Source organism: Rhincodon typus, chromosome 31 (genome assembly GCF_021869965.1).
Source record: "Rhincodon typus isolate 14 chromosome 31, sRhiTyp1.1, whole genome shotgun sequence".
Lineage (NCBI taxonomy): Eukaryota > Metazoa > Chordata > Chondrichthyes > Orectolobiformes > Rhincodontidae > Rhincodon > Rhincodon typus.
Genome location: NC_063362.1, coordinates 9904925 through 9922694, shown reverse-complemented (window position 1 = coordinate 9922694; position 17770 = coordinate 9904925). Strand labels below are relative to the sequence as shown.

General features: G+C 41.9%; 1 protein-coding gene across 1 annotated transcript in view; it reads right to left on the bottom strand.

Annotated features, from left to right (window-relative positions):
* Window positions 1–3977: 3977 nt before the first annotated feature.
* LOC109915337 (protein polyglycylase TTLL10-like) overlaps window positions 3978–17770 on the bottom strand; it is a 48477-nt gene continuing 34684 nt past the window's right edge. Inside the window, exons 8-11 of the mRNA XM_048615202.1 lie at window positions 16380–16520; window positions 13497–13613; window positions 4824–4917; window positions 3978–4682 (exon numbers count right to left, since the gene is read on the bottom strand). Of these exons, the coding sequence (XP_048471159.1) occupies window positions 4054–4682; window positions 4824–4917; window positions 13497–13613; window positions 16380–16520 (981 nt within the window). The 3' untranslated portion in view covers window positions 3978–4053. The remainder of the gene's footprint in view (window positions 4683–4823; window positions 4918–13496; window positions 13614–16379; window positions 16521–17770) is intronic.

The window sequence follows — 17770 nt, the reverse complement described above, 5'->3', positions numbered from 1 at the left end:
GTTAGATAGACCTTAGGATTAGGGTAAAAGTTCGGCACAACATCGTGGGCCAAAGGGCCTGTACTGTGCTGTACTGTTCTTTGTTCTTTCTTTGTTAATCAATTTAACAATGATGCTATGTGAAACACAAAGCAAAGCATTGGACTTTACAGTACAGGAGGCTACTCAGTCAAAGCTTCAGGAGTTAGCTTCTGAAAGGGCAGTGTACATATTTCTACTTTGCATCAGGTTATCACCAGATTCAAAAAGGACCTGAGGGGTAACTTTTTCACACAGTGGGTGATGCGTGTATAAAACAAGCTGCCAGAGGAAGTGGTGGAGGCTGGTACAACTACAACATTTAAAAGGCATCTGGATGGGTAGGTGAATAAGATGGGTTTAGAGGGATATGGGCCAAATGCTGATAAATGGGACTAGGTCAGAGTGGGATGTCTGATTGGCATGGATGAGTTGTTCAAAGGGTCTGTTTCTGTGCTGTATGACTCCATGACTGTATGACTTTATGAGAGAATTTAAATTCTGCAGTTTTTAGGATGAAGTGAGTTCCAGGTTTCATCACCCTCTCTGTGAAAAAAGAAGACCTCAGCTGCAACTAGTAAGGAGAGCAAAATAATTTTCAATTCTTTGATTCCAATGAACAGAATATCTAAGGCAGCTCACCCGTGTTTCTGTGATTCCTGCTGGCTGCAGATTCTGGCAAGCCTCTGGTACCTTGTCTAAATGGTCAATTGCTTGTGTTTAAGCCAAAACCTTTAAGACATTGCGAGTGTCAGCAGCCCATTTGACTGGGCTGATGTTCACATGCATGGCCCTTTCAGTAGGTGTCACTAAATGACCAATGTCTCTCCTCACACATGAACAATGGCCAGCCTAGCTGTGTCAGGTATCAGGTGGGCGGTGCCTACATCCTGGTATGGCTCAGTGGGTCCTAGTAGCTGAAGTCAAGAGATTAAAACTTGAATAAAAATGTATTGATACTCAACAGAGTTGAGGAAGCAGAAAATCAGGGTTGTTATGTCCTGAGATAACAAGGTGTAGAGCTTAATGAACACAGCAGGCCAAGCAGCATCAGAGGAGCAGGAAGGCTGACGTTTCGGGCCTAGACCATTCTTCAGAAAATGTCCTGAACTGTGCTATGGATGAGACCAGCTAATTTAGCAAAGGCTGACAAAACACAACCTTATTTGAAGTGTTACTTCTGCCAGTTATGTTGTATTTTTGGATGATAATTCAACTCCACTTTTGTTCTTTCTTACAACAACCAGGATGGCTGAAGGCAAACTAGTTAAATTTCAGTCTTTCAATATAACAATTTCTACGGCTCTATCATTTCCTTAGTATGCTGAAGCTTCATTGCAAGGTACAGATGCATCTATATGACTATTCAACCAGGCATATTCTATTGTAATTATGTTATTTAGGTGTCGTTGACTTATGAATACTCGCAATTATGAATGCGACCCGACACAGGAGTTTAATTTTAAAGACCTGACATACAAACATTTCCTGTACTTAAAAACAGATGTTTTACATTGTCCTGCAATTGTTTGGACTTGCATACAAATTAAAATGTGACTAGACTCCAGAATGGAACCCATTTGTAAGCCAGGGACTGTCTGTATATTAAACCTTGTAATTTTGGTGCAGTGTTTATTCATCAGTTAATCCTTTAGCCTCAGCTACTGATGGCATTGACCCAGACTAGGATTTAGGTACACACTGCCTACTGATACTACACCCAGCTGTTCATTGTTCATGTACAAGTGAGCAGAAACAATGGGAATTGACAGGGTATCAATCATAAAGAGGAGGGAGAAGTGCCCACATAATGAAATTCACTGCCCTTACCATATTGTCACCATGTCCTCCTTCCAGTAGATGTCACTGATGAGTGAAAAGCAGCAGGAATGCAGCTCATTTGCATTCCTCTGGAATCCGAGCCTCATTCATTGATGCTCTCAGTGTTTGACTGTTGATTTGACTAACATCAAAAAAAAACTGTAGACTGTACCCGAAGGCTTTCTTGTTCTGTAAGGCCTGTCATCATCATGGAAGTTCAGGCAACCATTTCGCCCATGGCACTAGAGTAGACATGGTTCCCCATCACAAAATACTTATGGAGGTCATCAAGATGGTCAACAGCACCTTGAGAAACAGGTGAGAAGGGCAACCCCAAAAAAGGCAGAAGTATCTGGAGGAGCACACCAAAGGAGGACCCTGAGACAGATAGCAGCACCTACGGGAGCAGGTGAGGGGAGTTTCCCCAAAGACGGCAGTCAGCAACATCTAGATGAGCAGGTGAGAAAAGGATCCTCAAGATAGCCACCAGCACCTAGAGGGGGCAGAAGGAGGATCACGAGCCAGGCAGTCTGCAGAACCTAGAGGAATGCGTGAGAAGAAGACACCAATACATTCACCAGCATCTCGAGTAGTGGTGAGAGGAGGACCGTTTGACAGGCAGTCAGTCCAGTCCTGTCTATGTCTTCAGAGGGGACCAACAATGTTCTACGAAAGTCAAATGTGCTGTCACAGGAAGACCGTTAGTTGATTGGTGAGTATTTTTCTCAATTATCTTTCAAACCTCAGTTAATTTTAATAATGACAACATTTTAATTAAATTAGTAGTATTTGGCTGGTGTGTGTTTCCTATACATCCTGTTTGATATTTCAATTTGTTCCATTGAAATAATAAGAATTAAAGCACAGGTAAGACTAAAGACATTAAATTTATTCAATAAAATATTTTATTTTTATTCATTCCTGGGATGTGGGTGTCACTCATTAGGTCCACATTTATTGCCTCCCTTATTGCTTTCAAGAACATGTTGGTGAGCTGTCTTCTGGAATCACTGCAGTCCTTGGGGCGTAGGTACACCCACAGTACTGTTAGGATGCGAATTACTAATGAATTAGTAAATAATCAATTAAACACAATAAACATGTCAGGGCAGGTGATGTATTGTGACTCCAGAATGTGGGAGCTCCTGGACAGCACTGAGAAAACCAAGGAAAATATTTGTATAGTAAGTGTCTATGGATGGAGGAATCTTGGCTCAGAGTCATTGAATCAGAAGTTGAGCTGCAGACGCTGCTACAAATCAAGTTGTTGGAAGGTTATTTGGACACTTTGTTCCAGTAAATGGTCCAATCTCTTAGAATAGTATCTTCTGATATAGTCAATTGTCAGGGACCATGAGTGAGCTGGATATAAAGATGGAGAAGGTTGAAGTGGAGGAGTCTCAGCTCTTACACTTGTCTAAAATGTTCAAAGTTCTTGCAGCCTGTTCCTACAAAAGCAGGGGCTGAAAGGTGAATGAGTGAACTGACTGGTACATCACTGACAGAAAGTGCATGTCTGTGTGTGTGTTTGGGGGAGGCAGAGGGGCATGGAAGTGAAGTGTTGGACTGCCCTCATTCGGGTTGAAAGGGGCTAGAAGGGGGGATAAAGAGCAAGGTGGAAGGGGTGGAGAAGGAGGGAGGGATTCTCATGAATCTTGCATCACCCCTTTCTCCTGGAACCCATGCTGCATCACCTCTCTCTCCTGATTTCCAGGCCATGTCCCCTCCACCCCTCCTGGGTCCCGAGCTGTGTCCCTCCAAATCTTTCAAATGGACATGAGCAAATTCAAGCCGTGAGTAGCGCATGCGTTAATGTCGGTGAAAGCAGTCTTCATTGAATTGGGTGGATTTCTTGCAGCTGAATAAGGTAAAATTTGCATTTAAGGTAAGGCAGGGGAGTGAGAAGCCCAGTATGCTTAGGTTAGAATGAAAAAAATGACAACATGAAAGAAGTTCCTTTTATTCCACAAAATATATAACCAATACATTCCAATCAAGGATATTTTCTGTTGATGTACTTGCGATTATAAATGAAAATCTATCATATGTAACATCTTACGCACTTCAGTGAGATCATATTGATAAGCATGGAATCTTATTTTCCTTTAAGACGATGGTCAGAATTTAAAAAAAAAAATCTCTGGCCAAGCAGACACTAAGTTGGCACTTAATGGATATGTAGTCCTTGTGATTTTCCATTCTTATCATAGCTGACTAGACTGCATCACCAGATGGTGTTTTGTTCTCTTTGGAGCTCATCTTCACCTCAGATGATTTTGCAACCATCGTGTTGATGTACCGTGGGTGAAAGGCACTCCTGACCAACAAGGAATTGCTCATTTGCCGTGGTTGGGAACTAGAATGTAGATTCTTGGTGACTAAGGGTTTTAACTGTCTGGTCATTGGTATTTTTCTGAAAGCACCTATATCTCTGTTGAAGTTTAGTTGATCCTGTTCACCAGAGGAGGTTACAGCGAGTTGGAGATTTGCTGGAAAGTTATTCTTCAATGTACTCTGTTTCCCTGCTAGTGAAATGACTGGCAGCTTTGTGTAAGGTACCAAAGAAAGTTTGTTCTGAAGCATTTTTGCTGAAGCAACTACAGGATTTGAAGAAGCCATAGACTTTTGCATGGGATTGTTCTCAGTGCATTTTACAGAACCCATAGCCACATGGCAAGGTTGTTTAAGAATGGTTGATGATGCATTGCTTTCTATCCTAGGGATAGACCTTGTAAGCTTTTCCTGATGATCCCCATTGTATATCAGAACAAACTCTTTTTGTGACTGAAGTGGCAAGACATGCAATCCTTTACTGCATTTTTTGAATATCTCAAGTACCACATCTGAGAAGAGAAATGAATTTGGTTGAATGCGACCATTTGATTGTTTATGAAAGCAGTAGTTTCCAAGCAATGAAGTAAATGTCAATAGTTGCCACAAATCACCTTCTGAAAAAAACATAATGAAGGCAATAACCATCTTACCAAGAGCTTCGTACACTAAATTAGGGATGACTGTTTTGAGAACCTCACAGTGTCTCTGTAAGGACGGATTGGCATTCATCTCCAGTAACCAAATCTGATGAACAGATCAAACACAGAACTGTTAATCCATCTGTATGCCTTCCATCTTTAGTTTCCACAGCAATGGGTGGTGACTTGGGTTGAGTGGTCTTCCATTTCTACGATCTGAGTTCAAATTCAGCTCAATTACATTCCCATTCTGTATGGGCTGTTAGGTTCATTACAAGTTTTTAGAATCACTATCCATAGCCTAGTGATCATTGCATTAATTCAATTCTGAAATCACTCAATTTTTTGAAAATGAAAATGTCATTCATGTAGAAATGGGAGAAGATCACATTGGTCTTGTAAGGAGTAGCCTTCTGCAGTGAAGGATGTCACAATTAATTAACTTACTTTTTGAAATCCGTGGTTATTGAGATAATCATAGAAACAAATGTCATTAAAGAACTGGTGCAATTTTGGGTGTTGTTGGTTGAGGGATTGTTGGCCAGAACATCAGGGGTGTTTCGTGCATGCATTTTAACAATATTTATTAGATCTACTGACAATTATAACTTGTTATGCTTCTGGTTAATCTGAGTGTCTGAGTGATGCTACCATATCGATTATATAAGCTTCCTCAGCCAAGAGATGCCTATACTGTCCATCTGCCAAAGCAAATGATTGCTACTAACAGATGTGCAAACAGCAGCTCTTGAGCTGTTTGACCTGCTTGATAACCTTCCTTGGATCGTCCTCTTCTTTCAGCAAACATTCAGATAGGTGGATTCCTGTTTCATTAATCAACCTGTTGTGGGGTGAAGTGGGAGATTAGGAAATGGACACTAAACCTGGTGGCTTCTGCTTACTGTTTGTGTTTCCAAGAATTCATCAGGATACGCTCCAGATCATCCTTGAGTGATTCAGTTTCTTTATATGGCAGAGTCTTGGTAAAAAGATGTTGTTGATGGCTTAACTAACACCTCCAATCATACCAGTGCACTACTAGGATTGTTCTTTTTTTATAGAATTGTAGGTTAAGGGTTTTAATAGAGGTGTTCAAAGTTGAGGCATTTCCCTACAGTAAGTGAGGATTAAATGTATCAATGAGCAGGAATTATCGGTAAGCAGAGGGTACCTATGTATGATCATTAGCAGAAGAACCAGGGGAGAAATTTTATGGTGCAGTTATGATCTGGAATGCACAGCATGACAAGATAGCAAAAGCAGATGTAATGGCAATTTTCAAAAGGAAATTATCTAAAAAGGGGAATGCAGTGGGGTGGGGAGAATAAGACTGACTGATTGTATTGATCTATAGATAGTGGGCATGGACTTAAGCCAAATTGTCACTTTTTGTGCACAGAAGAGACAGTGAACAGTGAGACTGAAGCTGATGAGAATCATGTCAAATGGAATAAACACAAAGCAAAAAGGTTAGAAAATGGAACTTGTATACTTACCAGTCAATCATCTCTTTTATTTACCACCTAGAAAATATCATTCACGATTTTTCATAATATCAGCAAATCAGTTTGCAAATAATCTTCAGGATTTGCTCAAATTTTAAATGTCCGCTAGATAGTACTAAATAATTTTCATATTTACATAATTCTTCATAACTAAAATGTTTTTTATTTTCTGTCCTAATACCTATACTTTTGGAATATGCTGATTGTAAATGTTTCCTTGTTAACAATGTACATTTCTACTTTTCAACTAAAAGCAGGAAATTCTGGTGGTTCCAGTGAAAGAATAACATCTCCATGGAGGCTGTGGGAACTAGCAGAGTATTTCCAGGGCTTTCAGTTTCTTTTCCAAACTTCCAATATTCACAATATTTATCTTTAGTGTCAAATTTTCAGTTATAACTTGCATGCTTTTCTTGAGCATCTTTTTTTTAAATTATTCCTTCACCGATTGTGGATGTCACTGGTCAGACCAGCATTTATTATCTATCCCTAATTGCCCACAGGGCAGTTAGGAGTCAGCCTCATCTCTGTGAGCTGAAGTCACAAGTTGGCCAGGATGGCAATTTCCTTTCCCTAAGAAGGCATTAGCATTCCAGATAGGTTACTACAACAATGGATTAATGATAATCATTTAAACACTGAATTCCAGATATTTATTGGACTCAAATGCCACCATCTGCCATGGTGAGATTTGAACCTGGGATCCCAGTACATTATCTGGGTCTTGAGATTAACAGACTAGTGATAACACCATGAGGCCATTGCCTCCCTGACAATTTAGTGCTTAGAAAAAAGCCATGTAATTTTTCAACGGCCTTAAAGGGGCACTGTTCTCATGAACAACAACTTGCCAAACCACTTGAGTCCCAGTCCCGGCAACAAAAACAGAAGTTGCTGGAAAAGCTCAGCATCAGTGAAGAAAAATCAGAGTTAATGTTTCGGGTCCTTCCTCAGAACAGTTCTGGGGAAGGGTCACCGGATCCGAAATATTAACTCAGATTTTTCTTCACAGATGCTGCCAGACCTGCTGAGCTTTTCCAGTAACTTTTGTTTTTGTTCCTGATTTACAGCATCCGCAGTTCTTTTGGTTTTTATTTGAATCTCAGTGCCCCTTTGCTGAATCAGCCTTGCTCTTCATTACTGGGTCTGGTTGGAATTTCTGGGACCATGTGTGAAGGCCCTTGAATTGCTGTTTCTTTTCACCACCATGATTAACATCTCAGTAGTGAAATTAGATTCTCAGAAATTACCAGGCTAAAGTGCTGCACTGACAGAGGGTCAGCGCAGAGATAGTGCTGTACTGTCAGAGGATCAGTGCTGAGGGAGCGCCACACTGTCAGAGAGTCAGCGCTGAGGGAACATGTCATGTCAGAGGGTCAGCACTGAGGGAGCACCACACCATCAAAGGGTCAGTACTGAGGGTGCGCCACACTGTCGGAGGGTCAGCACTGAGGGACCACCTCACTGTCAGAGAGTCAGCGCTGAGGGATCACCGCACTGTCAAAGGGTCAGCGCTGAAGGGGGTCCTGCACTATCAGAGGGTCTGCGCTTAGGCAGCACCGCACCGTTGGAGGGTCAGCGTTGAGGGAGATTCTCAAGATTTGTTAGTGATAGTTAATTATAGATTAATTCACAATTTCCGTAAAGGCTATTGGGATTCTGAGCTTGAGTCAATGTACGAATTGATATCATCCTTCATTGCACTCTGGGACTACCCACTGAGCACTGTTCACATACCAATGCCTTGAGCTGCAATTAGCTGGAAGATGAGAGGGCTCCATTTCTCATTCCTGCCATTCCCTTCCCACCCTTTCAATTACATGATGAGAGAACCCATTGTGCAACGTTTCACATACAACAATGTGATCCAAATAAATAAGCAACAGCATTAGATACTGCCCTGTGTATGTATCTGATTGGGCTGGGGACTGCTAGGCAACAGCTATGAAGCCGCCAGAACCAACAAATTATTACTCCCATTCGTTGTTGAAGAAACCCAAAGGCCTGTAAAGCTGATAATTCAATAAATAAGCAAACAATTTTTTTATTATTCATTAACTGGTCATGGATGTCACTGGCCAGGCCAGCATTTATTACCTATCCCTAATTGTCCACAGGCCAGTTAAGTGTCACCATATTTTTATGGGTCTGGAGTCACACGTAGGCCAGGCCAAGTAAGGACAGCAGTTTCCTTCCCAAAAGGACATTAGTGAACCTGACAACTGACAATGGTTTCAGGTTAATCATTGGATTACTAATTCCAGATATTTAGTGAATTCAAATTCCATCTGCTGTGGCAGGATTTGAACCCAGATCTCTAGACTATTACCATGTCACTGGATTAATAATCTAGCAATAATACCATTAATCCGTCACCTCCCCAAGCAATGCCAAACACGTCCACCTTAAACAGTGCATGTTGTTTTTGATGCATTTTGTGCATCACAGTACAACTTTGAATGTTGAAACAACTTGAAGGTGTTTCATTCCAATCTAACTTTTGTGATTGCTGTTCTATTTGGGAAATCAGGGTGGAACAAACTGCTACTTCTCATATTCTAATATCAGATTTCTCAAGTTGTTGAGACCAAAGACAAGCCCTAGCTTCTTGACTCTATTACTGATTATCTTCATTAACCTGTCTTCCTTTCCCATTTGTGATCTCCAACAAGCTTGAAAAGTTCATGGGCTTTGTTAGTAAGAACAAAATCTCCTGTCAGCTGCTCTTGCTGTATGCTACTCTCCCCATTCTCTTGCTCATTAAGCTATTACTCTCCTCCTCAGATACTCAGCCCCCTTCCCACCCTAGCCCTAAACATGCATCTTTCTCTGGTTGTGCTCATATTTTTTGTCATGCTCTCCCTGAGCTTATCTTGTCCATGTGAACCATATTGCATTCCTTCAACTGTAAACCCACAGTACTGCTGACCAACCTTTCCTGGCTCCCATGCTAGTCGGCATTATAAATGGTTTGCTCCCCTCAGCACTGTCTGCACTGTAATGAAACCAACAACTAGGGACTCTCCTCAAAGTTCAAATTCAAGTCCTCCATTCTCACAAACAACCATCCGCACTCCAATCACCCTTTTCTTCTCCAAGTTTTTGAATTTGTTGCTCCTTCCCAAATCCATGTTTGAATCTGTCCAATCAGATTTCCATTGTTTGCAGCATTGCAAAGATCCTTAGCAAATTTGCAAAATGCCACCGTCCGTGACTGTGCCGTTGGTACTGATCACTTTCCATTCTCCTGACTGTATCATCTTCCTCCAACACCTTTCCTTCATTTTCCAGATCACCAAGTTGTTCCTCACATGGTTTGAAGCCTACTTTCCTGATAGTAGCTAGACTCAGTAACAATAGCAGTTACCTTCAATATCCTCAGGGATTTATCCTTGACCTTCCCTTGGTGACATTGCCTGCAGACATGGGGGTGGCTTTCCCATGTACACTGATGGCATCCTGACCTACAACTGCACCAGCTTGTCTGCTTACCAGCGAATCCATTTCCTGCTATTGATAAAGTCAATAGCAGGAGATGTTTCAAAACATTGTGTTGCCTTTTACCCTGAAGTGAAATTGCCTCTCAATTACATGGCTCACCTCTGACCCTGTCTCAGTGAAACCTAATCTATGTCTGTCATCTTCAGATTCAAATATTCCAGATTCATTGCTCCCACGGCTTGGAATACATATGAAGGAGATTCCTCAGCACTTCTTTGCAATGGGATTCCCAGGCCCCTGACAGGCCCCTCGATTTACCTCATCCAAAAGATTGCACATTTCACAGTGCAACACACTTATAGTCCTGCACTGAAGTCCCAGCCTAGGTTATATCTTAAAACTGCTGCTGAGTGTTTTAAACCTCAGCTTTGTGGGATAGACAGAGGGTAACAAATATAGCAAGGCTGATGAAGTGGAAGAAATTAGTTTGCTTTGAAGATTCAATCTTTGTCGTCAGCTCTCAGCATTAGCCAATCATACAATATCTGATAAACTTATTCAAAAGTCAACCTGCTAAAATCAAATCTCATTACTCTTCAGATATTTATCAACCCACTTTTTAGGAGAAATTAAACCACAAAAAATCAATAGTACTTGCTCATTTAGTTGTACCTGGAGGGAAAAAAAAATCCATCTTGTCAAGGATGTTAATTTCAAATATTTGGTACCACACCTCACGTCCAAATGAAATTATCTTTTCATAATGGATTTTCACTTTTTTTTCTTTCATTGGACATGGGAATCACTGGCAAGGCCAGCATTTGTTGCCCATCCCTAACTGGCTTGGAACGGAGTGGGTTGATTGCCTAATGAGGCAAGCAGAGAAGAGTCAACTGCACTGATGCATGAGGATTTAGTGTCACATGTAGTGATGCAAATTAACTCAGGATCTAATTAGACTGTTGAAGTAAAATGTGAAGTTGTACACTTTGATAGGAAGAATACAGACATAGACTTGTTTCGAAATGGGGAAAGGCTTCGGAAATAAATCCCCGGGACCTGATCAAGTGTATCCCAGAAACTTGCGGGAAGCTAGGGAAGTGATTGCTGGGCCCCTTGCTAAGATATTGTTATCACCGATAGCCACGGGTAAGGAGCTGGAAGACTGGAGGTCGGCTAATGTGGTGCCATTATTTAAGAAAGGTGGTAAGGAAAAGCCACGGAACTATAGACCAGTGAGCCTGATGTCAGTGATGGGTAAATTGTTAGAGGCAATTCTGAGAGTCAGAATTTACATGTTTTTGGAAAGGCAAGGACTGATTAGGGATAGTCAACTTGGCTATGTGCGTGGGAAATTGTGTCTCACTAACTTGATTGAGGTTTCTGAAGAAGTGACAAAAAAACTGATGAAGGCAGAGCGGTGGACACCATCTATAAGGACTTCAGCAAGGCATTTGACAAGGTCCGCATGGTAGACTGGTGAGCAATATTAGATCACATGGAATCCATGGAGGGCTAGTCATTTGGATACAAAATTGGCTTGAAGGTAGGAAACAGGATGTGTTGGTGGAGGGTTGCTTTTTGGACTGGAGCCCTATGACTAGCGGTGTGCCATAAGGATTGGTGCTGGGTCCACTGCTTTTTGTCATTTATATAAGTGATTTGGATATGAATATAGGAGGTATGGTTAGTAAGTTTGAAGATGACACCAAAATTGGAATGAAGAAGGTTATCTCAGAGTACAACAAGACCTCGATCAGATGGACCAATAGGCCAAGGAATGGCAGATACGGTTTATATAAATGTGAGGTATTGCATTTTGGTAAGGCAAATCAGGGCAGGATGTATACACTTAATAGTCGGGCCCTGGCAGCTGTTGCAGAACAAAGAAGCCTTGAGATGCAGGTTCATAGTTCGTTGAAGGCGCAGTCACAGGTAGACAGGGACATGAAGAAGGTGTTTGTTAGACTTACCTTTTATTGATCAGTGCATTGAGTGTGGGAGTTGGGAGGCCATGTTCCTGCTGTACAGGATATTAGTGTTAGGCCACTTTTGGAATGCTGAGTTCAGTTCTGGGCTCCCTGATATAGGAAGGATGATATGAAATTTGTAAGGGTTCAGAAAAGATTTACAAGGATGTTGCCAGGATTGGAGGACTGTGTCTATTTTCCCTGGAGTGTCAGAGGTTGAGGGGTGAACTTACAGAGGTTTATAAAACCATGAGGGACATGGAGAGAGTGAATAGATAAGGTCTTTTCCCCCAGGTAGGGGAGTCCAAAACATAGGACTTAGGTTTAAGGTGAGAAGGGAAAGATTTTAAAGGGACCTAAGGGGCAACTTTTTCGCACAGAAGGTGGTGCGTGTATGGAATGAGCTGCCAGAAGAAGTGGTGGAAACTGGTACAATTACAATGTTTAAAAGTCATCTGGATGGGTATATGAATAGGAAGGGTTTAGAGGGATATGGGCCAAATGCTGGCAAATGAGACTGGATTAATTTAGGATATCTGGTCGGTATGGACGAGTTGGACCGATGGGTCTGTTTCCGTGCTGTACAGTTCTATGACTAAACCTGAAGCACATCTGAAATCTGAAGGGACTTAGAACTCCTGGTTTAGGATTCTCTTAAGATTAACATGCAGGTTTAGTTAGCGGTTAGGAAGACAAATGAAATGTTGCATTCATTTTGAAAGGGCTGGAGTATAAGGGCAAGGATGTACTGCTGAGGCTGCATAAGGCTCTAGTCAGACCTCATTTCGAATATTGTGAGCATTTTGGGCCCCATATCTATGGGAGGATTTATTGGTGTTGGAAGGGCTCCAGAGTAGATTTACAAGAATGATCCGGGATGAAGGTCTTGAGATATGAGGAGCAGTTAAGGATTCTGGACCTGTACTTGATGGAGTTTAGAAGGACGACCTCATTGAAACTTACAGAATACAAAAACGTCTGGATGGAATGGACATGGAGAAGATGTTTCCACTCGTAACAGAGACAAGGACCCAACAACACAGCTTCAGAGTGAAGGGATGACTCTTTCGAACCGAGATGAGGAACAGGTTTCTTCAGTCAGAGAGTGGTGAATCTATGGAAATCATTGCCGCAGAAGGCTGTGGAGGCCAAGTTATTGAGTGTATTTAAGACAGAGATAGGTTCTTGATTAGTAATGGGATCAAAGGATACAGGGAGAAGGAGGAGAATGATGTTGAGAAACATATCAGCTGTGTTCGCATGGTGGAACAGACTTGATGAGCTAAATGGCCGAATTCTGCTCCTTTATCTCATGGTCTTAAGGACGCAGATTTCTTTCTCTTAAAAGATATTTACAGATAGGTTTTTGTATCAAACAATGATAGTTTCATGGTTGCCATCACTGAGACTGGGATTAGTTTCCAGATTTATTGATGGAATTTAAATTCCACTAGCTGCCATAGCAGAATTTGAACTCTCATTCTCAGAGCATTAGCCTGGACCTCTGGATTATTAACCCACTAGGCTATCGTCTCTCCTGTCTTGGTACTTAACCATTGGATCATGTCAACATTCTTTGTCCGTGGGAGAAAAAGTTCAACACGTAAAGTTTTCGTCTCAATTCTATGGATCGCAAAAACCATCAACTAAACATCTACATGGACCTGCCAGCTCACATCAACCTTTTAAACTGATGGACCAACATCAATCCATTTACTCTTATAATGAACAAAACTGTACAGCAGAACAGGATAAGAAATTGCAATTACCTTGAAGTTTTGATCAACTATAAAATCGCAGCCCAAAAGGTTGAAGTAGCCCAGTTTGCATTCTAGTTTTCCCTTGACAGCGAAGAAACATTGTAGCATGATTTTCTGCATTCTCTTCTGCAAAGAGGTTATGATGCTTTTAATTATGTGGATTAATTTTCCCGACCCAGCGAGACTATAAAATACATTTTAATTTATTTCTGTTTCGCACACATACCCTCTTCATTCCCTTTTGGGATTCCCAATTAATCTTTAAGTCAGAAGGTTATAATTCAAAGCCTACTCCAGAGGCTTAAGCAGCTAATCCAGCCTCTTTAGTACACAAAGGGAGTCCTGTTCAGTCAGAGGTACTGCCTTTAATTGAACCAAAGCTCCAACTGTCTCTTAAGTGCATGAAAGAGAGGTCCAAAAGTGTGATTGCAACTAAGTCACAAGGGCATTGGACAGAACAGATAGGGAGGAACCATGCCCATTGGTAGAAGGATCCAGAACCAGACTTAAAATATTTAGCAAAGGAGTCAATGGTGACATAAGCAGCAATTGGTTAGGATCTGAAATACACCGCATGAGTGTATGGTGGCAGCAGATTCAATTGAGGCTTTTGAAAGGGAATTGGATAACTATTAGAAGTTTTTTTAAAAATTGCAAGGTTACAGGGTAAAGTTGGGAAGAGGTAATGGCTTTTGCAGAGAATGAGCATGAACACAATGGATCAAATGGTCTCCCTTCATACTGAAGCAGTTCTGTGATTCTATGATAAGACCAGAGAAGTTATCCCTCATGCCCTGGCCAATATTTATCCCTCAGTCAATGTCACAAAGTAGATTATCTGGCCATTATGACACTGATGTTTATGGGAGTTTTACTGAGTGCAGATTAGCTGTTCTGAAAGTGGCTGCATGCTGTTTGTCCACTTCAATGGGACTAACACTGACTGAAATTGGTTTATGACTTTCTTCTCAGGCATTGGTGAACAGATCTAGAGATAAAAAAAACTGCAGATGCTGGAATCCAAGGTGGACAAACAGAAGGCTGGAAAAACACAGCAGGTCAGGCAGCATCTGGAGGAAAGGAGCAGTCAACATTTTGGGTATTACCCTTCATCAGGGCTGAATGTGGGGGTAGAGGGAGCAGCAGATAAAGGAGGGGGGAAGAAGGGGTGGGGGCAGAAAGGTGGTGATAGGTGGACACTAGTGGTAGGTAAGACCTGGTTGGTCGATGGGAGGGATGAATCTGGTTGGTGGCTGGAAGGGAGGGTCAGAAGTTGGAATGGAAGGGAGGAGGTGAGGCTGGAAGGGGAGCCAGGGGATGGGTGGCAAGGTTATTTGAAATTGGAGAACTCAGTGTTGAATCCTTGGGGCTATAGGGTGCCCAGGTGGAAGATAAGGTGCCGTTCTTCAAATTTGCGTTCTGAATCGCTGTGACATTGGAGGATCTACGTTAATATCTTCTTCCTCAGCTGAGTCTGAACCTTGACTTTCAGAGGTAAAAAGCTAATCTTTTCTCATCAACTAAATGACACATCTTTCTCAATTTTCTTGTTTTTGGAATTATATTTGCATACTAATTAACTGCAAGCCTTGCCATGGAGCCTAGAAACAAAACCCTGTTCAATTGCATTATCAAAAGTTTATTCCTTGGAAGAATAAAATCCTGTTGCAAATAAATCTCCCACTGAAGTGTATCTGATTTGTTAGCTGACTAATAAAAACTGACTGAGGAAGACTAGGCCTTTGGGGCAAAACTCTGAACAAGAGGCCACCAGACAGGAATCTCTGCCACAGCTCCAGCAAACTTCACAAGGTCACGGGCGACATCCTGATTTAAATCTACAGCACTAGAGAGGGATGTCGTGTGATGCAGTGGGCAACATCTCTATCTTGAAGCCAGAAGTTTCAGGTTTGAGTCCCACTCCAGGACTTGATGGTTAAGGAAGGTACATTCATAATGCAGCCATGGTTATCAAAATGCAAATCCTTCCACCGATCAGCAATGGCAGGGTATAAGAGAGGGAAAAGTTCCTAGTCAGCCAGTGATGGAGAGAAACTAATTGCTCTACGATCACTACTCATAGCTTCAGACCACAAAATCCATGTAAAAGTGTATGTTACCACACTAACTTGATCTCCCTAAATAGATGGCAACACATCTCCCCAGTATTCCTTGGAAGTTGTCTCTCTGCTTTGCTCCTCCTCAGTAAAGTTTTGGAAGGAATGAGCATTGGGATACTCTACCTAGCAACCACAGTAACTTTGGTCAATGCAGTTTTCATTGAGGTAAAACAAAGAACTGTGGGTGCTGGGGATCTGAAATAGAAACAGAAATTGCTGGAGAAACTCAGCAAGTCTGGCAGCATCTGTGGGAAGGAAGCAGAGTTGACGTTGAGTCTGTTGACTCCTCATCAGATCAGGCTCTGTTGAAGAGTCCCGGGACTTAAAATGTTAACTCTGTTTCTTTCTCCACAGACGCTGCCAGACTTGCTGAGTTTCTCCAGCAATTTCTGTTTTTGTCGTTGTGGGTCATTTTTCATTGAGAGCCCAGGATATAATCCAAACCGGGACCAACACACCAGGGTGACCACTGCCATTGAGTAAGTCAGTATGCTTGGTCTCTTTTGCTAAATGACTGTGATTCCTCAGCTGGGACCATTAGAGTTTTGACATCTGGATGCCCTGACCTGACTCCTGACAAGCTCCTGCTGAGGACATAGTGGAAGGTTCTCAGCTCCACATCAGTTTATGTCGATCAGAAATAATATTATGAAAAACAACCAACCTGAGTGAAAGCACAAACCCACCAAGGAAACAGTACCTCACTGCTCTGATCCCAAGATAATCGAGTTCCATTAACTAGAACCAGGCAAAAGTTGGACATTAAACTTACCTCAAAAACTGTGAAGACCCAGTCCTTTGGCAGATCCATTTCTTCCATGTAATGCTCATTAATATAGTCATTCAAGTGCTCCATGGACCAGACTGTATCCTCCTTCATCTCGCTGTAAAGTGGGTTCTTTTTTTGTACAAACTGCAGGGGTAAGATGAAAAACGAGAATCTAATGGAATAAGACTCCAACTGCTGAGGGGACCAGGTGGAGTGATGCTTCTGAGATCAAGTGAAAGGACGATTTAATGCCGGGTGAACAATTCAGAAAATGATCAACTAACACATTGTATGTCTGCGGAAACTGTATGGCACTGAATTTGCTACACTTGGTGAAACCCCATACTTGACCACTTCCAGTAGACTTTGCTGATTATTATGACATTTCTTTATAATCATGAACATTGAGGCTGAGTAAGAGGCACAGGGGCCATGGAGTGTGTGGTGGCTGTTGCAGGACAGAGAGGAGTGAGAAATCGTAGGGGAGAAGTTGAGGGGATGGATGGAGAGAACGTGGAAGGAGGTGATTGCGAGAGGTGAATGATTGGGGGCGGCTGGGGGCAGAGGGAGAGGGTCTATAGTGCATGGTGGAAATCAAGTGTGGAAAAGCATACTGGGAGACAGAAATTGCAGCAGTATGAAGAGATCACGCAGGGAGAACAAATTGCAGGCAGAGAGATCAGAAGGAAAGAGATCATTGTAGATAGGAACATGAGAAGACAAAACAATCAAGATGCAGAAATTAGAGACAAAGATTGCAGTGGGATATCAAAAATGGGATATATCATGGGAGTTACAGATAAATGCAGGAGAAGAGATTGAATTATGAGGAGGCAGGCAGTCAGTTGCAAGTTGACTTGGGAAGATACAGGGGTACAGAGAGTATTCTTGGCCCAGAAGCAGTGCTAGACAATCACTGACCACTGCTTCTCATAGCTCCCACTTCTCTCGTTGCTGAGTCCAGGAAATCTATTCTGTAAGCGTTGACAGTACATAAGGCATTGAGCCCGATTTATTTATTATAAAGACTGCTTCTCCAGAGTGGATTGGAAGGCACAAGATGCCACTGTTAAACTAAAAGAAGGGAATTTGTAATAGGTGGAGGCCAGGTTCCCTATTTTTAACAAATTAATCCTCAAACTGTGTTCTGCCTGTCATGGTGGGAGCAGAGTGGATATTATACTTTTAGGACATAGATTTCTTTGAATGATTTGATAGCTAGTTATAAAAATATCGAACATGGGCAAAAAAGGTTCTTTGACTATCAGTCCAAAGTCTTTCACCAATGAAGAGTCTACTTGTTTTCAAATTGGCTGAGGAAGGTGTGTTGTCAGGATGGGCATATCAGGTGACCAATCACAAGAGCGTAGAGGCAGCTGGTTGGAGACAGGAAG